General features: G+C 38.2%; 2 protein-coding genes across 5 annotated transcripts; one reads left to right on the forward strand and one right to left on the reverse strand.

Annotated features, from left to right (window-relative positions):
* Window positions 1-2,730: 2,730 nt before the first annotated feature.
* Window positions 2,731-13,919, reverse strand: TRAPPC6B (trafficking protein particle complex 6B). 2 transcript variants are annotated; one of them, XM_027521937.1, is made up of 6 exons: window positions 13,547-13,919; window positions 8,586-8,653; window positions 7,545-7,662; window positions 6,502-6,585; window positions 4,727-4,820; window positions 2,731-3,886 (listed from the first exon to the last, which is right to left on the reverse strand). In XM_027521937.1, the coding sequence occupies exons 1-6, from the start codon at window positions 13,625-13,627 to the stop codon at window positions 3,855-3,857; spliced, it is 477 nt and encodes a 158-aa protein (XP_027377738.1). In that variant the 5' UTR covers window positions 13,628-13,919; the 3' UTR covers window positions 2,731-3,854. The 2 variants fall into 2 exon arrangements, with proteins under 2 accessions (XP_027377738.1, XP_027377739.1); XM_027521938.1 differs by lacking the exon at window positions 13,547-13,919 and adding an exon at window positions 13,428-13,510.
* On the forward strand, window positions 13,804-24,624 carry PNN (pinin, desmosome associated protein). Of its 3 annotated transcripts, none has more exons than XM_027521935.1 (10): window positions 13,804-14,072; window positions 17,369-17,826; window positions 18,489-18,560; window positions 18,943-19,011; window positions 19,533-19,605; window positions 19,722-19,816; window positions 19,982-20,057; window positions 21,071-21,226; window positions 21,303-21,441; window positions 22,165-24,619. In XM_027521935.1, the coding sequence occupies exons 2-10, from the start codon at window positions 17,714-17,716 to the stop codon at window positions 23,535-23,537; spliced, it is 2,166 nt and encodes a 721-aa protein (XP_027377736.1). In that variant the 5' UTR covers window positions 13,804-14,072; window positions 17,369-17,713; the 3' UTR covers window positions 23,538-24,619. The 3 variants fall into 3 exon arrangements, with proteins under 3 accessions (XP_027377736.1, XP_027377735.1, XP_027377737.1); XM_027521934.1 differs by having other exon boundaries at window positions 13,986-14,072; window positions 17,186-17,826; XM_027521936.1 differs by having other exon boundaries at window positions 13,993-14,072; window positions 17,186-17,826; window positions 19,533-19,635; window positions 22,165-24,624.
* The last annotated feature ends 1,326 nt before the right edge of the window (window positions 24,625-25,950 follow it).

Consider the following 25,950-nt stretch of genomic DNA (forward strand, 5'->3'; position numbering starts at 1 on the left):
CCACACTTCCTGATGTCTTATCAGGGGAGAAAAGTATTATAAGAAATCCTCAACTTACACATTATTTGCCAGAATTACGATATTTTCTACTTAGAATGAAGGCTGGAAAATGTAATTATTGGTGAGTACATTGTCACTCCTACCAAAAATGGTTCTGTTAGACCAGAGGGGAGAAGGGCTGTTGAGTAGGCAGCCAGCAGTGTCTACCATGAAGAGTTTAGATTTCCAACCAATAACCACAAGTAGCCTTGTAATAGACTCATGTTCTTTGCTATTTGATCTTTACTGGGTAAGGCTAGGGACTGATTTATTAATAGTAAAGGTATAAAGTGGCAGTTATTGTTGTAACTAATGTATAACTTTTCCATGGCTAGTGGCTAAGCATGTAGTTATGGTCACTACTCACACAGAAGAATTAACATTCCTGAGGACTAGAAACAAAAAACGCAATTTTGCATGTACAGAAGACGTGGTATAACACTTTATATATAACAGTATATACAATGTTATATATAATGTTATATATAACATTATATATACTGTTATATATAACATTATATATAGTTTATATATAACAGTATAACAATTTATACTGTTTTAATGCTGTTATACCTCTGTTTTCCAGCAAGCTGTAGGTCTCTAATATTTAACTGAAAACTTATTTTTGTAATAACTTAACTTGGCATAAGGATATTTTTCAGGAATGTAGAAACAAGGTATTTTAAGTCACAAATATAATTAGGCAGACTGCCAATATAGCTGAAGGGTTTATCAAGTCTTTAACAAATAAAAGTGTCTTCTGATGTTAATGAGAAATTGAAGAGGAAAATTTTTCCAATTCTTTGACACAGAAATGCTTTAAGTTCATTGAGAAATTACACATTTTAAATACAGAATTTAGAGGTAATTATTTTGAAAATAATAGCTACCATACAGTAGTATAATCAGATCTGTGGGGGTATGGACCAGATAAATTGGATTGCACCTATTTTTTTTCACATAAAGATTCATTACTTCTTTTGGTCAGGAGGACATTATGCATTCATTAAATTGTTTGTACTTTTATTGTACACTTTTTTTTTTTTTTTAAGATAAGATTATTTCATCTGTGTCTCTTAGCAGAATAAGTCAGTTAGAGACTAAACTAGATGAAAAGTGGTTCAAGTTACCAGTTTTACCATCTGGGGACAAAAATAATAAAAATGCATTAGAAACTGAGAAAGATGAGTATAGCAGTATATAGTAGAAAAGCAGCCCAAATGGACCAAGACAGGTTCTACTGACATCTCCAGGCTTAAGTTCCTTTATAGAGGTTTGGCTAGTGGACAAGGGTTGAACTGTCATCATGGTTAGAATAGGCCACTGACTACAGTTTATAAAGCTGCCTCACAGTTTGTCATTCATACAGTATATTTACTTTTGAAACATACATCTGCTCTTCAACACAAGTTTACTGTTCACTTAGGGCTGTTGATGACTATAATTAAAATGTAGTTGTACAGAAAGATACCCCAAAAAAATCTTTATTGTGGGATTACTTTAAACTGTACAATTTACTTATAACTTTCAAGTCTTTTGGATACACTCATAGTCATGTATATTTATGTTTATAATATATATTTTATATATTGCATGTGTGGTATCCTGTAAAAAAACTAAACTTTCTAAGACCAATTAACATCATTCCATGTAAGCAAATACATACAGCTCTATTTCATCCTTTTTACTGGCTGTACATTATTTCCTTGTTTGCCAGTACAAATCAAGTGCCATCAATGAATATAAGCAAATAGTGAAAATCCTTATACATACAATGAACATTTAGGTTGGTTCCACTTCTTGGCTATTAATAATGCTACAGTGGACATGGGAGTGCAAATAACTCTTTAACATCCTGATTTAAATTATTTGTAATGAATACTCTCAAGTGGGATTGCTGGAATATATAGTAGTTCTAGTTTTAAATTTTTGTGAAATCTTCCACAGTGGCTATATCATTTTAACATTCCCACTAAGAGTGCAAAGGCTTCCAATTTATTCATATTCTTACCAACACACATTTTCTGGTTTGGGTTTTTTTTAATGGCCATCCTAACTGGTGTGGGGCAGTAACTGATGGTGGTTTTGATACACATCTCCCTCATTGGTCATGATGCTTAGCATCTTCATGGACCTGCGTATCGTATAAGGGTCCAGTTCCATTCTTTAGCATGCGGATGTGTATTCAGTTTTCCCAGTACTGTTTCTTGAAGATATGCTATTAATTTTTTCTACTATTTTGCTTTATTTGATTTTCTTCAAGTCTTGAAAAGGCCTTCTCTACTACAAGATCATAAAACCTCATATTGTCTCTAGCACCTCATGGTTTTATTGTTTTAAATGTAAACCTTTGTCTTCCCCTCCCCCTATAGAAAAAAGAAAATTCAATATTCCCATACTGTTTCTCATATAACCTAACTTTTGCCTCACCTCTACCAAGACAGGCTTATTTTTTGGCTACAAGTGGTGGCACTAATGGTAAAGAATCTGCTTGCCAATGCAGGAAACACAAGAGATGCAGGTTCAGTCCGTGAATTGGGAAGATCCGCTGGAGAAGGAAATGGCACCCAAGTCCAATATTCTTGCCTGGAGAATTCTATAGACAGAGGAGCCTGGCGGGCTACAGTCCATGGGGTCGCAAAGAGTCAGACACAGCTGAGCACACACACACAACAAAATACACAAAAGGGAGACTGAACAATACAAGGAATTTATTATAAAAGAAAAAGTCCAAAGGTATAGCAGTTCCAGGATTGGTTAGTTCAAGAGCACAATTCAGGTGCTTTCTATCTGCACCTGCCATTCTCATATGATAGCTTTCATCTCCATGCTTGTCCTTTCATGATCATCAGATGAAAGAAGAGATAAGAGATACACTAGATGAGCACTGACCTCAACCCACAGAAGCTTATGGGCCCATGAATACTGGTGTGACTATCGATTCATCCACCCTCCTGCCCTTGGGGAAGACTAAAAGTAAGGGGAAAAAATACAGATGTTAGAATCTTCACCAGCACTTCCACATATGGAGAAAGAAATGGGAAGTCAAGACTGTTAACAGGAGTAAGTATAACAATTCCTTCCTCAAATACCTATTATTCTTTGGCTCTGGAGTCACTGAATTCACATCTGTATCCCACTTTATCTAGATCTATATTTTACTTTATTACATGAATGGAGCTTTCAAGAACTGAATTATATGAAAGTAAAATAAAGTTTAAAAGCAATTTAGGCAGTTAAATATATCACACACACACAATACACAATATATATAATGAAATCCTTATACATGCATAAAAACTCTTAATAGAAATAAATTATAAGCAATAAGATAATAAAGTTTAAAATTTAGTGTACTATTTGCTTTTTTAATAACTAAAACTCATAAACCAAAATTTGTTCATTTTTACACAAATATCTGGTTGGTGCATACTTTTCTTTATACTAATTTACCAAACCCTGAGTTTTGCTTCTCCATTTCTGGTTAGATATGTATCACTCTTAAGCAAATAAAAATATTTAAATAAGGGTCCTGCATTGGTGTTTAGTTATTTGAAATTAGGTTTTCATTCTGAATAGTTTCAGTGAAGTGTATGTTATAGTAGAATGTCTCTACCTGCTTTAAGGTCTGTCTTAAATTGATAAAATACAACCTTCCTCCTGCTTAAGAGTGCATCTTTCATTATACAAGTTAGCAAATAGCTTATATCAGTACAAATGTCCAACAATGTAATTAAATCATTGCCATCTGAAATACTTTATACAGGAATAATTTATCTCTTTACACTAGTAAAGCCTTGTATTTCAGTAGGTTCTTATAGCTTCTGTATCATCACTTGAAATTTACCTAAAAAGGAAAACATGAAACTCATTTTGATTTCAGGTAAAAGGTAAACACGTCTAAACATCCATTTTCTGCTCTATTTAATAAGTTGTTTCAATCAAGAAACTTGCTATATCAAATGACTTTTCACACTTTGATAAAGTCAGTTTCATTTTTATCATGATTCTCTGGTTTGGGAATGAGTGCCTTTGTTTCTCTGATTTCTATATTTTAGGTGTTTCATTGCCAATTACTGTGAATAGAAAGGAAATAGAGTGATGCTCAAGCCAATTTTATTCTTGGTTAGTAGCTGTGGTGAAGAGATTTTTGAAAAGGAGTTTAGTGATAAAAGACTGCTTCTGCTGCTAAGTTGCTTCAGTCGAGTCTGACTCTGTGTGACCCCATAGACGGCAGCCCACCAGGGTCCTCCGTCCCTGGGATTCTCCAGGCAAGAATACTGGAGTGGGTTGCCGTTTCCTTCTCCAGATAAAAGACTAGTTGGCTTTATCTAACTATATAATAGATGTATTTGAGAAAAATTTTAAAAATCTTCAAAATTATAAGGAAATTTGCTATCTTAAAATTTTCCTTTAAAAATTAAGAGTCACCCTTTAAGTTGTCTTATAAATTTACATTTCCTTAGCACATTTTCTTAAATCATTGTCTATTATGAATTTAAAAATCACTGACTATAAATATAAGTATGCTACATATTACTACATTGTGTTAAAACGGACAAGAGTAAAATGAAACGGTTTGAGCATTTTAAATGTCCTCTAAGTAACAAAAACAAGAAACAAAAGAACACCAGACCTGATAAATAACGGTTAAAAACACTTGTTAAGAAATATGAAGTCAACTTACAGGCAGGCATTGAAGATACTTCAGCTGTTACAATACTTTTTATCCCCAAGTTTGATAAGCCACCTCTGATTAAGCCACATGTAAATGCTAAATACTAAAAGGAACAAAAGTGTAAAAAGTATTAAGGATTTACTAAGACAGTAAAGGTATTGATAAATATGACATTTAGTTAAACCTTGATAATAAGACACTTATTTGGAAAAGCTGTATAATAATTTTTCAAATTATTAAAAATTCTTATTATTAGATTTCCCAGCTCCTTGGCAACTAAACAGGGACACATGACTTAAGCTCAGTCACCTCACTGGTCTAGTCCATGACCTTGAATCTACAGTGAGTGACAAAAACAAGCTGGAAATAGGTTACAAGAGACTAGAGACAGCAAAGGTGGCTTGTATCTACCATCAGTGCTGCTTGAAGGATTCTAACTAGACTCCTTGTGGAGTGATCTGGCTGCTTTAACTTCCCATGGTGCCTTTTTCTCCTCTAATTTTGGCCACACCATGTTGCATGGCTTGTGGGATCACAGTTCCCTGACTAGGGACTGAACCTGGGCCACAGCAAATCCTAACTACTAAATCACCAGGAGATTCCCCTAACCATGGTTCTTGCCTGTTTTCTGAGCCTTCCCATCAATTCTGTAAGCTAACTAATATGATTCCATTCAATCAAGATTGGTTTCTGCTTTCTACAACCAAGAATCTTGACTTGTTCAAGACTTAAAGCCTGCCACAACAAAGACTTAATCCAGTTTAAAGCATCAAAGTGCCAATGTTGACAAACTCTGCTCAGGAAACAAGGAAATGGGACTAAGCCATAGCAGAGACAGCACAAAAATGAGAACCAAAAATCAAATAGTCCAAGGTATTTTATCATCTACATTTTTGTAGTGCATGATATTCAATAATATGTATGAATAATATAGAAATTATTTTATAATATACATAAATGGGTACTGATAGGCAATCAGATATGAAATCATGAAATTATAAACTGGGAGAGAACTTGGAGATTATTTATAATATACTGTTACAATCAATTTTATTAATAAGGAAACTAAGGTCCAGAGGGGAGCTATAAGTTGTGGAGTTAGCTTAAAATCTAGATTTATTTGGTCCCAAGTTCATACTCTTCCCACTACACTAAACTGCCTTTGTGTTAGATAATTTAGGTGTGGACAAATTTTACAGATAAAAAGCAGCTTTTACATACTGCCCAATGTATTTTAATCATTTCAAAGGAACCTTTATATTAAAACTTGTCAGGTTTTCTGTAATACATCTGGCCTACTTATTTATTCCTACTTGAGACTGAAAAAAAATACATGAAACCCTGAAATGCAGTTATACTTAATACAAAACATATATTCTTAGAAACAAATATTAACTATATTAAAAAATTTTTTAATTTACTGATGGAGATTGTAAATATAAACTCCGAGGTGAATAATTTTGTATAGGTAATACCAGTTTTTTAAGCTTGAGTATCTTTTCTGATGTATCCATACTATATTTGAGAATCTTATCATTAATCTACATTTTTAATGGCATTTAAACTATAGTGTTTCTTGAATTGGTCATCATAAGCCTACTTAGTTACAAGTTAATATAAACTATTTCAATATGATAAATATCTTTCTATTTCATAGAGAAGTATTTAGGCAAAAGGAACAATTTAAAAACATTTTGAATTCAAGTCTGTTATTAGCATTGTACTTTTCCCTACATTTCTACTTGTTTCATAATAAAAAACCAATCTTTTATTCTATTAAATACCTTTGATGCATGTTCTAAATATTGTTTTCCTGCAGACATTTGAGTAAGCAGGCGAAATTTGTTGTCCTGAAGTACATAGATGCCCTGTCCCAAAAATAGAAAAACATCCAAAGTCAATGTAATGTGTACTCTTCCCTTCAAAACAATTTAAGAATTTTTAAAAGTTATTAAAACTCTCCCTTCCATTGGTCAAATTTTCTTTATACAAAGAAGTGTTGCAGTGTTCAAATTGAAGAGTTGTTCATCATTTATAACACTAATATTTACTGCATGCGTTAAAGATACTAAAGATACAAAGATACATAAAACGGTTCCTATCCTTAAAGAATTCAGTCTAGTGTGAAAGAAGCAAAAATACATTCTAGGTGAAATTAGCAGCTATATCTAATTAACTCATACCTTGAAAGCCAATAATTGGAGTCACTTTCCCCCCTAAGCATTTCAAGTACTTCTAGGCTAAGGCTGATGTTATTTGAAAAAATGAATTCTACTGGTAGCTAAGAGATAACATTATTTTCATTTTTTGTACTTCAGTAAATGCCAAATATATTCTAAATATCTCCTATAATTTAACAAAATAAGTCAATTTTTGCATAATCTCTCAGGCAACCTATTAACTTTTATATTAACAAAATATTTTAAGAATAAAAAATACAATGGCAACTGAACAGGCAAGAATTACAATGAGGCTTCAGGAATTACTTGAAAGACAGAAATGTGATATATCTGTGGTTCTGCATATTATCACCACTAAGTAATAATAATGAAAGAACCAAGCCCTAAAAGTGTTATCATTCTGATATTTGCTACTTTTTAAAACCTAAAATTTTATTGAGAGAAAGGGACAGCTGTCATTAGAGATAACTGCCCTTGTCTTTATTCACTATACCCTATTAGAGGAAAAAAAGTAATGATGTATTAATAACAGAAACATTCCTAAGTTTCCGAGAAATTAAGTTTTATATAACAAGTAAATCACTAAAATAGGACATTTATATTAAGATAAAGGACTTTAAAAAATAGGCCTTAATTTATCTAAATACCTGATGATTTGTCCTTAGATTGTCGATTTGTTTCTTGAATACTGTAGTCCAAAAATCTTTACAAATGAACTTCATGATATCTAACTCATCCTTGAACCTTGCAGTATCTTTTGTAAACCTAAAAAGATCAACTAGAAGTAATACAGTACTTTTCATCCAGAGAAAGCAGGAGGGGCAAATTTTTCACTAATTTGCAAATGCCACAATAGCACTGAACATTTACTAACAGTCATAAAGTGATAAGTACCAAGCAAAGTAGTTCCCATTTCAGTGAATTCACATTCTGTTATATAATGATGGACTAAAATTAGTCTAACAGTAAGCAATTTTAGGTACAGCTGACATTTTTTTAAAAAAAGCTGACCATGATCATGGTACTGTTATATAAAATATGAAAGAAAGGTCGCTCAGTCGTGTCCGACTCCTTGCGACCCATGGACTGTAGCCTGCCAGGCTCCTCTGTCCATGGGATTTTCCAGGTAAGAATATTGGAGTGAGTTGCCATTTCCTTCTCCAGGAGATCTTCCCAATCCAGGGATCGAACCCAGGTCTCCTGCATTGCAGGTGGATTCGTTACCACCTGAGCCATGAAGGAAGATCAGGAAAATATAAGAGTTCAGTTGTTTCAGATAGTGAGAAAGGAATACTATAAGAAATTGATCTATAAGTTTGAAGATGATCACATGCATAAACAGAGACTAAGGTACGCATTTAAACCATATTCCATTTAGGATAAAGAACCTACTTAGCTTAAGTAGGAAATGCAACAAGATTTTAGTTGTTTCAGCACACCAAAGTTTTGAGGAAAAAAATTTAAAACAAATACATATTTTCTTCAAATTTTGAAACATGAAAGTTGGGTAACTGAGTTAAAATAGCATCAGACCTAAAAAGAAATTTCAATCTGTGAATAAAGAACAGAGAATAAATAAAATTTAGGAATTAAATTGAAAGTATCTCAAGTTTTATACAATCTTTTGAAATGGATCATCTTTGTTCATAACCTACCTGGAAGAAAATTTTCAAATCCATACTGCTCACCTTTCTATCAATCCTTGTCCCACTCGAAACCCCATGTTTTCCAGTTTAGTTATACAGCGTCCATTTTCCTATTTAAAAAAATAACAGTTTTGAATAATTTTAGAATGCCAGAATGTAAATACTTCACTGAAACATTGTGAGGAAAAGTGAATTACAGGTCATATTTGAATTTTCTTAAACATTTTCATAAAGCAATAAGATAAACAGAGAAGTGTTACTACTTTTCAGAAATGCCAAAGCCTCTTCTCAGTTACTCTTCCTGCTTTCCCTGGCTTTTTCCATTTTCAACTATTCTTTCCGTTATAAAACTGAAGTCAAGGTATCGCTTTTGACTTTTTTCTGTCATTCCCTTTGTGCTGTCACTAAGTTCTGCTTCAAAATGTCTCTTAGAGTCATCCAAGCTTTCCATTTCCCAGTGTATCTTAGGTGGTGACCCCACCATCCTATTTCTGGAATCATGCAATTGCCTCACTCTTCCTTTGACAATCTCATCCACTCTTAAGGCTTTAAATACCACCCATGTCAAAGACTCTCAAAATTCTCTGGATGACCTACAAAGCCCTATACAATCCAGACTCCTGTGCCTCTCTAACCTCACCTCCTCTTCACTCACTCCATCCAGCTTCACTGATTTCCTTGCTGTCCTTAAACATGCCAGGCAGGCTCCAGGCAGCTCTCCATCTACTCACGTGACCACCTCACTGGCTTTAGGTCTTCACTCACATGTCATCATCTCAATGAGGCTAATTTCAGTCTTTTAAAACTACAGTATCATTCCACTTCAGAAACTACCTAACGATTCTCAAAGTGTGTCCCAAGACTAGCAACATCAGCATCACATGGGAACTTGCAAAAATTGCAAATTCTGTAACCCCACCCCCAATTCAGTGAATCAGAAACTGTAGGTATGGGTCAGTAACCTGTTTTAAGAAGCCCTCCGAAAGTGATTCTGATGCTCTAATTTCTCTGCTTAATTTGTCTCCAAGGAGCTTCTTTCACCCTTTAACCTAATATACATTTTGCTAATTTTATACTGTTCGTATTCCTCTATCCCCACCTACTAGAATACAGCAACAAGAGGTCAAGAAATTTTATATATTTTGAAGCCTTTGTCTTCCATTAACACCACAAGCCTCATTATCTGCTGAACTTTCTTCTAAGTACTCCACTAACAGGGCTGACTGCTGCTGCTGCTGCTAAGTCGCTTCAGTCTTGTCCAACTCTGTGCGACCCCATAGACGGCAGCCCACCAGGCTCCCCTGTCCCTGGGATTCTCCAGACAAGAACACTGGAGTGGGTTGCCATTTCCTTCTCCAATGCATGAAAGTGAAAAGTGAAAGGGAAGTCGCTTAGTCGTGTCTGACTCTTAGCGACCCCATGGACTGCAGCCCTCCAGGCTCCTCCATCCATGGGGTTTTCCAAGCAAGAGTACTGGAGTGGGGTGCCATTGCCTTCTCCGATTTATGCTATAGACTTTCTAAAAACCAAATTGTGTTGTTTCTCCATTGGACCATACAGCGCCACTCTGTTAATTTCCACACCCGTTTCCAAACATGCTCAGGTAGAATGACCTGTAAATCATGATGCTCTTTGTGAAACAATCTACTCTTTGTAGAATCACCCAGGAATATATTGATAAGCAGGAAATACGCTTATATGCAGACATTCTCAAATCTTAACTACGAATCACATGAACTTGAATTAAGCCCTAGGAAAACCTTCTGATGTTGCTACTTGTTCATTTACTTTGGCATCTATGAGTGCTCACTACTAAGTACCAAATTTTTAAGAAAAACTTAGGAATATTTTATCCATTAATGTAAAAAAAAATTATTCCCAATAAATTGCTAAATGTCCAGTTATTCAGTTATTAGATTTAATACCTCTTTGGCACAGTTGGAAAATTAATGATATGAAGTGTGAGAACATTAGTCTTTTCCTTGATTTCACTTAAACTTATGACTTCATGTCTAAAAAGATATATAAAGACCATCTCTGGATGATAGAATTATGTCTTTTGTTTACATTTTTTTATTATGAAAAATTTGAAGCACACTCAAAGTAGAGACTTAACAAACCCTCATACACTGAGATGCCAGTATGGATTCTAATCATCAAGCCTACTACATAACTTTTTAAAAATCCTTTTTGCTTTGTGCACTTACAATTTTTTCCCCACCATACACAAACTGCAATAGGAAAAGAAAGTTATTTTTAATGATTCAAAACTTTTGGATTTCCTTTCTCTTATGGGACTAGCACATCTCTCAAAATTATCAGTCACGATTAGAACAACCATTTTATTTTGGCTAACCCATTGAGGGGGGGGAAAGGGATTTTTAAAAAAAGGTTTTCCTGGGCAAGAGCTGAAAGAGGGAAAGAAAGTAGAAGAGAGTAGAATGAAGCAAGCTGATGCATATGTGGTGGGGCAGGGAGCAGGGATTTTATGATAAAAGAGTAAAAGAGGTGTGTTACTAATTATTCTCTGGGGAAAAGGATTTAAGGAAAGCTAAGTCCCTTGGACTGCAAGGAGATCCAACCAGTCCATTCTGAAGGAGATCAGCCCTGGGATTTCTTTGGAAGGAATGACGCTAAAGCTGAAACTCAAGTACTTTGGCCACCTCATGCGAAGAGTTGACTCATTGGAAAAGACCCTGATGCTGGGAGGGATTGGGGGCAGGAGGAGAAGGGGCCAACAGAGGACGAGATGGCTGGATGGCATCACTGACTCGATGGACATGAGTCTGAGTGAACTCCAGGAGTTGGTGATGGACAGGGAGGCCTGGCGTGCTGTGATTCATGGGGTCACAAAGAGTCGGACACGACTGAGTGACTGAACTGAACTGAACTGAACTCTACACAAACACAAATGTCTGCCATTAAGCACTAGCACTTAGCAAAGATGCTAAACATTAACTACTGGTTGTTAATGATGTTAAAGTCAAAAGTGTGTAATTTGGAAAAAATCTCTTATTACTGATGGAACTGAATAATAAACTTTGTGGGATTCCCTGGTGGTTCTGTGGTTAGGGCTCACTGCTGAGGGTGTGAGTTCAGTCTGGGAACTAAGATCCTGCATGCTGCAAGCTGTGGCCCCCCCAAAAAAATAAAGGGATAAAATTTGCTTTATTTCCAATACTCTTCCTGATGTCTTCCTATTAATATCTCTAATGCATAATTAATACCAAAGACTGAACGTATCTCCCCAAAATTCATTTGTTGAAATTCTAACCCTAGATGGTATTAGAAGGTAGGGGCCTTGGGAAATGATTCTGTCTTGAGGGTGGAGCCCTCAAGAAAAGCATTAGTGCCCGTATAAAAGATACCCCAGAGAGCTAGCTAGTCCCCTTCCACCATGTGAGCACACAGCCAAAACACATCTATCTATAAACCAGGAGAAGGCTTTCACCAGACACTGAATTTTCTGGTGTCTTGACTGTACTTCCCAGCCTTCAGAACTGTGAGAAATGAATTTCTGTTGTTTATAATCATTTTGGCATCTTTGTTACAGCCCCCTAAAACAGAGAGTATCCTGCTTATGGTTCACAAACTGACAGTACCTCTTCCTGGATGTCCTAAGGTGCCACAAATTCAACCAGTCCAAAACAATTTAGTATTTTCACCTCTTCTTTATTCCTTCTCCATCCAACCCAATGGCTCAAGCTAAACACCTGGGGATAATTTTCAATTCTCATTCCTATACCTAATCAACTCTTAAGAGATTCGGCCTCCTATCTCTCAAACCGCTCTCTCCTCTTCTCTTTATCCAGATCTGCATCATCTCCTGCCTGGACTCCTATAATAATGGAGCTTCTCACTACTAAAGGTTCCCTCTCCAGTCCAAAGAATACTTTAATCTTTCTGAAATGCAAATGGACTGTGTCATTCTTTTTAAAAATCGTCCACTGAGAAGGTCCATATTTTTAATCATACAAGGTTCTTTCTAGCTTCAGCTTTCAATACTTTTCACTCTCCACCTATTCAATCTAGACACAGTGAATACTCATATTCACTCACAAATATGTAGGCATATTAAAATACTCTACACCTTTCATTCCACTATGACTTTTCCTTTGCCTAGGATGCTTGTTCTGCCCTTACTTTCTACCCCTCTTTATCAACAGCATTATAAAAACTAGAGCTTCTGACCTGAGCATGACTTTAGAATACTTTATATATGAAATCCTACGACTCCATTATTTCATACCACCCAATACTGTTAATTATTCATTGAACCCACATTCCCCAATGACTGTGAGGCAGGGACTTCATCTTATTAATCTAAGTGTCAGGCCCACAATACACTTAACATATTTTCTAAATGAATCAATTAGTGAATGAAGACTCACATACATTAGAAGTAACCTCCAGAAGAATGGGGCCATTGTTTCCTTCATTACTATATCCCCAGCGTCCAGCTCTGACATATAAAGCACACTAAAATTTTTTACATTGTGTTTCCTAATCATAGTAACACATGCAAAGTTTCCTTTGCTTCGACCTCAAATCTCATTAACCTTCTTTCTCTGAGTTTCCTGGAGTGTTAGAGAGGGTTAGGGATGTGGAGGGAGGGACAGGATTCTCTGGCTAGGAGAGGTCTGTCCAGTGGACAACTGGAAAGTGCTGGAAGTGACACTGGAATTAAGTAGGGGTGCCAAAATCAGCAGTTAACTCTGCAGCAAAGCAGGGCAGGGACAACACATGGAAGGGACGAAACAGAAAATCTGTGGCCTGCTAGACACAGATACGGGACTGGACAAAAAAGTATCATAGAGTAGAAGACACGAAAGAGACAAGAATGCAAGACTGAAGACAGCTGACAGGTTCTAAGGCTTAGGATACCTGAAGGTGGACCAATTTGTCTACACTTCGGGAGGAGACGCGTGGCATGCGATAGGACAGGGGTTGAAGAAAAGAACTGAGTGGAAACAAGGAGTGTCAGGGCGTGTGGCAGCACTCACCACCTCCCCCTGCTCCGCGGACTTGTACACTCCAGACACCATCTCGTTATGCAGAAGCAAAAACAACGCCTCGTCCGCCATTTCCTGCTTATTTTTCCAAGCTCGGGGTTTCGGCTCCCGTTTGGGTCCGGCTTAGGGATTCTGGATAGCGCCCCAAATGCTTGGACAGCTACGCGGCTGGCTCAGTCCGCGGCCGGGCCCAGTCCGCGGCTGGGCCCTCGTTGCTAGGAGACCAGGAATCCACGCAGCTTCCTGAAGGTTGGTAATGGAGCGAGTCTGGTCCCGGGGCGAGCTCACCCCAGGGCCACTCAGCCCTACGGCAGAACGAGAGAGTCTGACAGCAACGGGAACCAAACCCAGCCCGTGGAAACCCGATCCGGCCCCTAGGCCGGGAGGTGAAAAAACAACATCCGGTCCCCTCTACCCCGGCATTCCGCCAGCTCTATGGTCACAGAGTTCCTTGCCTGGGGTGAACCGCTGGCGCCGATAGGAGGAAGGATTTCTCGTGTGCTAAGTGGCGAAGTTGGTAAGATAAGAGAAGGGCTCCCGCAGCCATCTCTGTTAATTTGTTTTGTTAGAACTGACAACAGTGTCTAATAGCTTCATTAAAAGCTTCCACTTCTGCTCTATGTTGCTAAATATGAAAAGTTGTAAGGAGTGAATAAATCATGTTTTCAGGCTATAAATTTTAGATTGGTGATGGACAGGGAAGCCTGACGTGCTGCAGTGCATGCAGAGTCGGATACGACTGAGGACTGAACTGAACTGATACATTTTAGGTATACTGAGAAATTATCCCAAACTGGAGTGGGTTGCCATTTCCTTCTCCAGGGGATCTTCCCGACCCAGGAATTGAACCCGGGTCTCCCGCATTGTAGGCAGACGCTTTACCATGTGAGCCACCAACGAAGTCCAGGTGTAAGATGTAGAGCCATTTTGGCCGCCAGGAAGTTTACTGGGAGTAAGGGACAAGGTGGATGGAGTAAGGAAAGAACAGGGAAATTTTAATCAGAAAATGCAAATAAAAGACTTCAGAAATGCGACGTCACTGTGGGATGGAGTTCATATAAGAATCTATGGTGGATGTGGGACAAACGCTGCAGACGTGCAAATACAAATGTTAGACCATATGCACATTTTAAATTTGGCAAACTTTGGCTTAAACGTGTTGCTGCGCCTATGATTAATTCTTTTCTTAGTAACAAGAGATTTTATGCCCAATGAATTCATTGCTTCCCTCAAAAGTAACGCTGAGTTTCTCAAATTGTTAACCTTTCAACTCTTCATATCCTTTAATAAAATTTAAGACCATGTACCATAATTGGAATTGAGGTGGGTTTGTTTTGTTTTTAAACATGTCTCTTATAACATTTCAATCGGTTTTTTCAGCCACCACAAAAACAAGCATATGTATCAACAAACCCTTTGAAAATAGACTAATTTTGAAGAGTATTTTGTAATCTTAATCTTGATTTTTCCAGCACTAAATTTCTCATTTGTGAAATCAGGTCCTTTATGTCCAATTGTATTCTCCCTCATCACCACCAGCAAGGTCAAAGATTAGGCAAAAAATTGGTGTCTTACTAAGGTCGATTTCTCAAACCACAATAACAGTGTCTTCAGATATTTTGGAGACTAGAGGGGAAACTAATACTTATTGAGCATTACTAAATGTTGGACGCGGCATTCTACTGATTAACCCCTGTAAATGAGACTTAAATTTCATTTAAGGATGTTAGTAATAGATTCTAAGGAAGTAGGACTAGATCCTACATTTTTGGCTGACTCGAAAAGCATCTTCCCATGGAAACACTGTTTCACTTTGTAGCACTATTACCACACTCAGGTTCCAAGTACTGCCTACTACACAGGATTGTGATAAGGATCAATGAGACTAAGCATGCTCACAATCAGTTCAGTTCAGTTCAATCGCTCAGTGGTGTCCAACTCTTTGTGACCCCATGGATTGCAACATGCCAGGCCTCCCTGTCCATCACCAACTCAAGGAGTTCACTCAAACTCATGTCCATCGAATTGGTGAAGCCATCCAACAATCTCCTCTGCCTTCAATCTTTCCCAGCATCCAGGTCTTTTCAAATGGGTCAGTTCTTTGCATCAGGTGGGCATAGTATTGGAGTTTCAGCTTCAGCATCAGTCCTTCCAATGAATATTCAGGACTGATTTCCTTTAGGATGGACTGGTTGGGTCTCCTTGCTGTCCAAGGGACTCACAAGAGTCTTCTCCAACACCACAGTTCAAAAGCATCAATTCTTTGAGGCTCAGCTTTCTTTATAGTCCAACTCTCAAATCCATACGTGACTACTGGAAAAACTGTAGCTTTCACTAGATGGACCTTTGTTGGGAAAGTAGTGTCTCTGCTTTTTAATAAGCTGTCTAGGTTGGTCATAACTTTTCTTCCAAGGAGCAACTGTCTTTTAATTTCATGGCTGCAGTCACCATCTGCAGTGATTGCTCACAATCAGAATCATGTAATTTTTTTTTTCCATACCACAGCTGCAAGCAGAATTTTAGTTCTCCAAACAGGGATCAAACCTGAGCCCCCTGCAGTGGAAGTTTAGGAGTCTTAACCACTGCACCACCAAAGAAGTCCTAGAATCATTTAGTTATTTATCAAGACTCATCCTTCTTGGCTTCCCAGGTGGTGCTAGTGGTAAAGAACCTGACTGCCAATGCAGGAGATCCCTGGATCAGGAAGACTCCCTGGAGCGGGGAACGGCAATCCACTTCAGTATTCTTGCCTAGAGATTCCCATGGACAGAGGGGCTTGAGGCTATAGGCCATAGAGTTGCAAAGGCATGACTGAGCACACACGCATCCTTTTTACCCAGCTTTACATTTTTTTTTTTTGGTATCGCACTTAACTCATTTCTACCACGTTTTACAATTTACTTATGCTTTTATCTGTCTCCTCATTCTTCCCATTGCCAAACTCCTTGTGGGCAGATATCTGTATTGTACAGTGACTATCCAAGTGCCTGGCACACAGTAGGCATTTCATAAATATCTTTTGAACACATAAGTACAGGAAGCATCTTTGCTTCCTGAGAAGCCTACAAACTTCGTGGAAGCCGAAACCACAGCTATCTTGCTCCAGGATTTTTCCAGAGTCCAGATTAACAGATCAAGAACTTTTAAGGATTGTATGAATTTAATAGTAACTCGGATTAAATACTGCTGGCCCGCTAAGTTTAGTGCAAGGATGCCTGGCTAACGAATGAAGGATGAGAACACAAAGATTATCCATAACATTGTTCTTCAGAACCCATTTTAAACCGACCAGCTGCAGCCTAGCTGTAGAGGCTAATACCCGTTATCGTTGCTCTTTTTTTTTTTTTTAAGTACAGCCCTGCACATGATCTGATCATTTTTTTGTAGTACAGTCTGGCACTAGTCTGATCATAGGATGATTCTGGACCGGCGTGACCTAAGGACAGTTACATTATCTCCAGACTCAGTTTCCTTATCAGTAATAACAAGCCTGAATAACAAGTTTATTCAAGCCTTTGGCTTGTGGGGGATAATGCACGTAAAGTGTTTCACAGAGTACAAAATAATTGTTAGCTACTAGGAGGAATGACTTTTCCTCTTCCTTCACTCGCGCCCCTCCGCTCGTTTAAGGTTTAACCTAATCAAGAGAAGTCTGCGCCCCGCCCACCGCCTCTCTGGGCATGCGCACCAACGGAATGGCCGCACCCTGTCCTAATCAAATAATTTACCGGGGGAAGACGGGAAAATAGCCTCGCCTGAACCCTACTCTGAGGGGATCAGGTGGTAAAACGATAAGAGGCACATCATCTACAGGTTAAAAGGGCCAGGAAGACCCCGCTCTCCGCACCAGAAGAGCTGGGCCGCGAACCCACGTCTCCGAAGACCCAGGTACTCAAACCCGCCCCGGCTCTGCGCTAGAAGCGGAGCCCAGGCACCCGCAGCTAATTGGGGAGGGAGGGGACCCCTGCCTCACTTTTCATTGGCCCAGAGTCACAAAGGCCGGCAGTTTCTCCCCCTTCCGGTTGCTGAGTGGTTGAGGCCAAAATACAACTCCTTTTGCCATTGGCTGAGCCCACCTGTCAGTCTTCTGGCGTCTTGCGGCGCGACACAGCCAGGCGCGGCCTATAGAGCAGTCTCGAAGCCTGCTGCAGGGAGAAGATGGCGGTCGCAGTGAGAACTTTGCAGGAGCAGCTAGAAAAGGCCAAAGAGAGCCTAAAGAATGTGGATGAGAATATTCGCAAGCTCACCGGGCGGGATCCGAATGATGTGAGGTAAGGAGTGGATGGGAAATGCTGGCTCCCAGAGGCGGCCGTGAAGCCGGGGTGAATTGGGGGCGGGGAGGGCGGTCAGCCCTGAGAAGACTGGAACATCGAGGCCTGTTCCCGGGCAGCCGTGGGACCCTGTTCTCGGTGAGGAGGGAATTTCCAAGGCCTTCAGCGTTAAGTCCTGAGTCTTGGGTGCGTGAGGAAGGAGAGCGGAGCCTGAGTGCCCTAGGATGGTCTCCCGTCCTGTGGGAAGGCCGGGACTGCCGATTCCCGCCCTCGGCCCCGCAGGCCCGGAACTGCAGCACAAAGCCTTCCTCCTTCCCGGGCCACCCGATTCAGGGCTGGCCCCGGGACCCTCCGGGGACGCGGTCCGCCGCCTCACCCTCCGGCTCTTGCCCACGTGCAACTTTCTTTGGGTTGGTGAAATTTGAACCTAACTCAGGCCTGTTAACGTGTAGTGATGTTGAGATAAACACAATTCTGTGAAACTGGTCTTGGGAAAACGAGGAAGTTAGTAAAGTGCTTCTTGCCGTGTTTCAAACACGTGGGTTTGAAACCGTCATCTTAGAACATTTCTGTTTATTTTCTCTTGATGGTGAACCGCACCCGTTGAAGTGTTTGGTGCTGTTAGAAACGATTGTTGGACTGATATGTAAATTATTTTGTAGGCCCATCCAAGCCAGGTTGCTCGCCCTTTCTGGTCCTGGTGGAGGTAGAGGACGTGGTAGTTTATTGCTGAGGTAAGATTTCCTTAAAATGTAATCCATTGGTACTGTACTAAATGAATCGGTTTAAGCAAATTTCGTGCTAGAGCCAGTGTTAAGAAAAGTTTGGTTTGTTTGAAGCTGTGATTAGCTGCAGTTTCTGTATAGTTACTTTCATTTACATTTACAGCTAGAGATTGAAGAATACAGTAACTATATCAGTTATGTGCAAAGTTTATTTATTCTCATAGATCTAAAAGAAATGCTATAAAAACATCCATCTTGAAGTAAATGTCCATCTGAGGTTACTTTATTCGGAAGAGGAGTTTTTAATATCGGCAACTAAATTATCTTCTTAAATAGAAATAACCATTTTTCTTAATTTTCATATGCTTTATGTTGGACATTTTTATTGCAGGCGTGGATTCTCAGATAGTGGAGGAGGACCCCCAGCCAAACAGAGAGACCTTGAAGGGGCAGTCAGTAGGTATGTTGGAGGACAAGATTCTGGAAGCATACTTTATTTTATGAAGTAGAATATAAATATTTAATCTTGTTGAATTGAGTTGTATTAGAATTGAGTGGTATATCACTTACTCTGAGTCTTTTCACTTGGTATTTGACTGAACTGAGACAGCCAGTATCCCTCAAAACTCAGTTGTTCATGGCAGTAGCAGAAATCTTAGCACATGGAGAAGGAAGTGGCAGCCCACTCCAGTATTCTTGCCTGGAAAAGTCCATGGACAGAGGAGCCTGGCAGGCTGCAGTCCATGGGGTTACATGACTGAGCACGCATGCATGATAGAGATTGGAGGGAGATGGGTTGGTAGCAATAAACTGGTAGAACTAAAAAAAGAAAGCACAGTAAAGGTCAGGAGAAAGATAAGATCGAGGAGATAGTCAGTTTGTCTTACTTTCCTGTCTTGCACTACAAAAGCTTAACTGGGTTGAGAGCTATAGGAGATCAAAGTTTGAATCGGCCTTTTTAAATTCCCTTTCCTATGTCAGGCTGGGAGGGGAGCGTCGGACTCGACGAGAATCACGCCAAGAAAGCGACCCAGAGGATGATGATGTTAAGAAGGTAATTGAGATTAAAAGAACTTCATAGAGGGTGAATATAGTATTTTCACCTTACTGCATTTAGTAGAGTACTACCCGTATGTTAGTTAAATTACTGAGATTTCTTTTCTCCTGCAGCCAGCTTTGCAGTCTTCAGTTGTAGCTACCTCCAAAGAGCGCACACGGAGAGACCTTATCCAGGATCAAAATATGGATGAAAAGGGAAAGCAAAGGTATCTTAAGTATCTTTCTGGAGGAAAACAGCTCTTGTTAAATAACACAATTTTAAGAAAATTTTAGGAATTTTTCAAGTGTCTATACTGTGCTGCTTTTAGGACATGGCAGGCTTAAATAAAGTAGAACCTTTTGAAACTGGATTTTGTTTTTCTTTTCTTCAGAAACCGGCGAATATTTGGCTTGTTGATGGGCACCCTTCAGAAATTTAAACAAGAATCCACTGTTGCTACCGAAAGGGTATTTATGCAATTTTTCTTTTGCTTCCTTTATTAAGCTGTCAAAGTAGTTGATTATGTGTTAAATGTTTAAAAAAATCTTAAGATTTAATTGCAAGATTCAATTAAATTTAATTGCAAGTGAAATGATATTTCCTGAGTGAAAAAGATTTAATTGCCAGCCTAAAATGAAGCTAAGAAAAAACTTAAAACTTTCTCAAGTTGTTATTAACTGGTTCTTTCTCAGGTGCTGTTAAGTAACTTAGTGAACTTTTCTTTGTTGTTCAGTGAGCCTAATTTGACTCAGGAGAACCTGGATTCGGGTTTCAGCTCTATAGCAATCTCATTTTCAGGTCTTGGGCAAGTCTGCATTTCTTCAGGCCTTATAGTACTTTCTTTCAAACAGCAAGTTGAACTTGTTAATCATTGTAATTTATTAAGTAATTATAATTTCTAAAACACACTCAGGTATTCTAGAAGCAGAAGCATAAATTATATTCCCTGCTCTCCAGAGTTTATTTGTCCTATTTGTGGAAGTTTTTATTTTACTAAAGCTACAAAATTGTGTCTTTGGAGTTGAACACCAAGTTACTGCTTCTGAGGGGAGAAGGGAGATAGCAATTCAGTTATAGGAAGTTAATAAAGTTTTATTTCAGAGAGAGTGAACTAGTTGTCTGTTCTAGGATATCACTTGTCTCCAGTTTTTTGCTTTGGAAAGAGTAACTGAAAATAACCTATAAAGACAGTACTCTTCTCTTTCAGGTGAACTTTTAGGTTAAGTTCTTTCATATATTGTGTTGGAATGGAATGGTAACTGATATTACAGCTAGCAGCTTTAAATTTTAGATTTTTTACATGAAAAGGCTTCAGTCCCCATTTCCTGAAAGGGAAACTACAGTCTGCTTCAGATGCCAAGTTTGAATTAGCTGGTGTCCTGAATTACAGATGTGACACATGTTTGTAGACATCAGTAAAATTGCAGTGTTTCACATCAGGGTGCATAATAAGCTTTTAAAGGTTATTGTTTATCCTTAGCAAAAGAGACGCCAGGAAATTGAACAAAAACTTGAAGTGCAGGCAGAAGAAGAAAGAAAACAGGTTGAAAATGAGAGGAGAGAACTGTTTGAAGAGAGACGTGCTAAACAGACAGAACTGCGGCTTTTGGAACAGAAGGTTGAGCTTGCGCAGCTGGTGAGTATATTTTGGAATTCTAAAATTGGTAATCCTTCATGTTGACAAAAGCACTGACCTTTTACCTTTTCTTTAGCAAGAAGAATGGAATGAGCATAATGCCAAGATAATTAAATATATCAGAACTAAAACAAAGCCCCATTTGTTCTATATTCCTGGAAGAATGTGTCCTGCTACCCAAAAATTAATAGAGGAGTCTCAGAGAAAAATGAATGGTAAGTGTAAAGAAGAGGTCCCTTGAAATTTCCTTAATGGGTAACAGACTTATACATAGATACATATTTATTTCTTTCATGTAGCAATTGGAATTCGTTGATGTTTTAGAAAGATATTAAGGTGCTAATGTGTTTGGAGTATAGGATCGTTTGTTTCATGACAGATCTTAGATACAGGAAACTTAACATATTAGGTGGTGCTTAATGCATGTTTGTTTCTAAAGCATTTGTGTGAGCTGACTTCTTTTTTTGCTTGATATTCTTAGTACAAGAAAAAGGTGAAGATTGATGTAGTCTATAGAGGAAGTATATACATGGAAGGGTAGATACTACTAAGATTGTGATTAGCTCATTTGTCTCTTTTTGGGATCGGAAAAATTAATTCATGATATGATACCATGAAACTGATTGTTTAAAAGAAGTTTTGTTCTTTTTTCATTTAGTCTGCAGTAAAATAGCAAAAGATTGTCCTGTTTTTCCATCAGGTAGATAATGTGTAGTTTTGTCTGCTACTGATTTCTTAAAGTGTTTAGGTTTCCAGTGTGCTTTTGCCATCTTGGATCAGTTTGGAATTACTTACTTGACATAATCAGTTTTGTTATCTCTTTACAAAAAAGACATTTAGATAAGATTCCAATGACATTTTGTGACCAGATGTCAAATTGTGACTTTGAATTTTTTAAATCTTAATAAATTTTACACATGTAAATTTTTATTCTTTAGCTTTATTTGAAGGTAGACGCATCGAATTTGCAGAACAAATAAATAAAATGGAGGCTAGGCCTAGAAGACAATCAATGAAGGAAAAAGAGCATCAGGTGGTGGTGCGTAATGAAGAACAGAAGTTGGAACAAGAAGAGGGTAAGGTGGCTCAGCGAGAGGAAGAGTTGGAGGAGACAGGTAATCAGCACAATGATGTAGAAATAGAGGAAGCAGGAGAGGACGAGGAAAAGGAAATTGGTATAGTTCATAGTGATGCAGAGAAGGAACAGGAGGAGGAGGAACAAAAACAGGAAATGGAAGTAAAGATGGAGGAGGAAACTGAGGTAAGGGAAAGTGAGAAGCAGCAGGATAGTCAGCCTGAAGAAGTTATGGATGTGCTAGAGATGGTTGAGAGTGTCAAAAATGTAATTGCTGAGCAGGAGGTAATGGAAATCAATCAAGTTGAAAGCATAGAACCTTCAGAAAATGAAACTAGCAAAGAATTGGAGCCAGAAATGGAATTTGAAGTTGAGCCAGATAAAGAATGTAAATCTGTTTCTCCTGCAAAAGAGAATGCTAGTACTCTAGAAATGGAAAATGAGCCTGAGGAAAAAGAAGAAAAAGAATCTGAGCCCCAACCTGAGCCTATGGCTCAACCTCAGTCCCTGCCTCAGCCCCAGCCCCAATCTCAATCTCAATCCCAGTCTCAGCCCCAACAGGTACTCCAGCCCCCGCCTCTCTCTCAGCCTGAGACTTTGCCATTAGCTGTTTCTCAGCCACCACCTCAGGTTATTCAGGAGCAAGGACACTTACCACCTGAGAGGAAGGAGTTTCTTGTAGAATCTGTAAAACTCACTGAGGTGACAGAGCCAGTCCTGACGGTACATTCAGAGAGCAAGAACAAAACCAAAACTAGGAGCAGAAGTAGAGGTCGAGCTAGAAATAAAACAAGCAAGAGTAGAAGTCGAAGCAGTAGCAGTAGTAGTTCTAGTAGCAGTTCAACCAGTAGCAGCAGTGGAAGCAGTTCCAGCAGTGGCAGTAGCAGTAGTCGAAGTAGTTCCAGTAGCAGCTCAAGTACAAGTGGCAGCAGCAGTAGAGACAGTAGCAGCAGCACGACTAGCAGTAGTGAGAGCAGAAGTCGGAGTAGGGGCCGGGGGCATAACAGAGATAGAAAGCACAGAAGGAGCGTGGATCGGAAGCGAAGGGATGCTTCAGGACTAGAAAGAAGTCACAAGTCTGCAAAAGGAGGTAGTAGTAGAGATGCAAAAGGATCAAAGGATAAGAATTCCCGGTCTGACAGAAAGAGGTCTATATCAGAGAGTAGTCGATCAGGCAAAAGATCTTCAAGAAGTGAAAGAGACCGAAAATCAGACAGGAAAGACAAAAGGCGTTAATGGAAGAAGCCAGGCTTTCTTAGCCTATTCTTTGCAGCAGAAGATTTCTTGATGAGTTAAAAGGATTACCTTTCCTTGTAAGGAGAATGCTGCCTTAAGAATTGCATGTTGTAAAAAATTTTTTGGAAAATACAGACTGTTTGTTTACCAGACACTCTTGTACTTTTGCATAATTTTGTAAGAGTTATTTATCAAAATTATGTGAGGTTCCAAAATATGTAAAAACAATAATAATAAAAAAAGATTAACATCCCTTGTCATCTTTTTTAAATATCCTATACTCTTCAGTAAGAATCTGTATATTTTAATAGGTAAATCTTTAAGTCTGTTCCCTTCTGTATCATACATTGCTTTTGTAGAAATAAATGTGCATTTATTTCATTAGCTTTGGGATGTCCTCGTTGACGCTTGTATAATAAATACCCTCATGATACCATTTTCAGCTTTTATCACTAGATACTAAACATGATTAGAATGTTTTTGAAGATTTCATCACTTTTATTTGCCTTAGACAATTATTTTGAGTTGTCAAAGTCAGATCTTTCCAGCTTTGATGGGAACATAGTTTGTTCTTCAGAATCACTTAGCACATTTTTCTAATCTCCCTTGTTTTAATCTAAGCATTTCCCCATTTTTCCTGTTTTCTCATATTTAAACCATATATTTGGTAGATAAAACAGTATGGCATTTTCTTTATGATTATGGGAGCATCTTTGTCTCCATGGTTACTTCTGTGATACAGCATATACATCTGTTAAAGAAAATAATCATTTTCTAGGGGAAGGAGGTAGAAAAGTATTTTCTAAACTTGGATTTTAAGTTTGTGGTCTTGTCTTAACTTTTGTGTTGGCCCTATCTGAAACATGCCAATATGTGTTTTCAAGAATTTTTGTTTAAGTATTTGTGTGAAAGTTTACAAAATGAAGGAACTTCATCTACACTTGAATCTGTAAGCAAGATAACACGCAAGTGGTACCAAATGATTATTTGTTGTTTTATAAATTTGTATGAATTTGGAGTATCTGTTGCCCATTACTATATGTGTGCAAATAAATGTGGCTTAGACTTGTGTGACTGCTTAAGACTAGTACTTGTATTAACTTTTTGATGCTTTATACAAGAGAGCACTTAAATTGCAGATGGTCTTTTTTTGAGTTCATAATTTTTTGTCGTGACTGTAGCTTTAGGCTTAATTTTGAATATTTATTATGCCATCTCTTGACAAGAAAACGGTAAGAGTTAAAATGTCAACACATTTCCAGCATTGTATAAAAGTTAACGTGGTAAAAGAAAGATCTCTTTAAAAAATCCTTTCTTGGAGCAATTATTAAATAGTAAACGTGTAGATCTTCTCAAGCTGTCAAAGCTAGATACCTGCATCCCTGGGCCAGTTGTTTCTACCAAGAGTCACTTTACCTAGGAATTGTAATGCTTTTCAGCATTACAGTATAAGCTTTATTTTCTTGTGTGCCATTATGGGGAGAAGGTTGGTAAACACTTAAAAGGGATAACCATAGGACAACCTGATTCTTTTCTTAAAGCATCCTTGTTCGATGAATCTAAAATACTTATATGTATTAAGATCTTATACAAATTAAATGTTCACTCATTTTTATCCAGAAAATTTGAACTGTTGTCATGGTGCTTATACAGAAGATTATTTTGGGATTATAATGCATGAGGAGAAAAAAGGAAAAGATCTTTGGAATATGCAGAACAATTTTATTTTGGTTAAGCTGTACTGATCACATATATAAAGAAAATTCTAATAACTTCGTTAGCTTTTTAGTGGTATGCATTTATAAATTAGAAGGTTTCATTTTTAAAATTGGGTTTTGCTTTATCCTTGTAAATGATATTTTAAGGAATTTATGTTAAGAGAATCATGTAATTGGTTCCTTACAAAGATAACAAGAAATGTTAGAATGTAAAAGTAGTGACAATTTCTTAGGGGGAAAAGACATACAGAAATCCTATTAGAAATTATTTTTATGGGAAAATGTAGAAGCCTAAAAGGGGTACATTTACTGACCAAGGACTGCAATTAGTTTGGAGCTCTTAATTAGAGACATCTAAGAGGCTGTTAAGAAAACGCTTTGCTCTAAGAGTCCAAGGTTAGGTATGGCCACAGAAATTAGAAAATAGTATCGTCTTCGATGAGCTGTATCCAGTCTAGGGCTTGTCCTTGCAGTATGTAGAACTCTGGTAATTATACACATGTATACTCTAGTCATTAGGGCCAAGCACTAATGCAGCAATTGAGTGAGTTGATAGGCTACTAAGTTGACAGATGATTGCATGGGATAGTAATGTAGGCCAGTTCCCTCAGAATAGCAAGTCACTAGCATGTTTGGGCGGAGAAGGCAATGGCAACCCACTCCAGTACTCTTGCCTGGCAAATCCCACAGACAGA

This window comes from Bos indicus x Bos taurus, chromosome 21 (assembly GCF_003369695.1).
Source record: "Bos indicus x Bos taurus breed Angus x Brahman F1 hybrid chromosome 21, Bos_hybrid_MaternalHap_v2.0, whole genome shotgun sequence".
NCBI classification, from domain to species: Eukaryota; Metazoa; Chordata; class Mammalia; order Artiodactyla; family Bovidae; genus Bos; species Bos indicus x Bos taurus.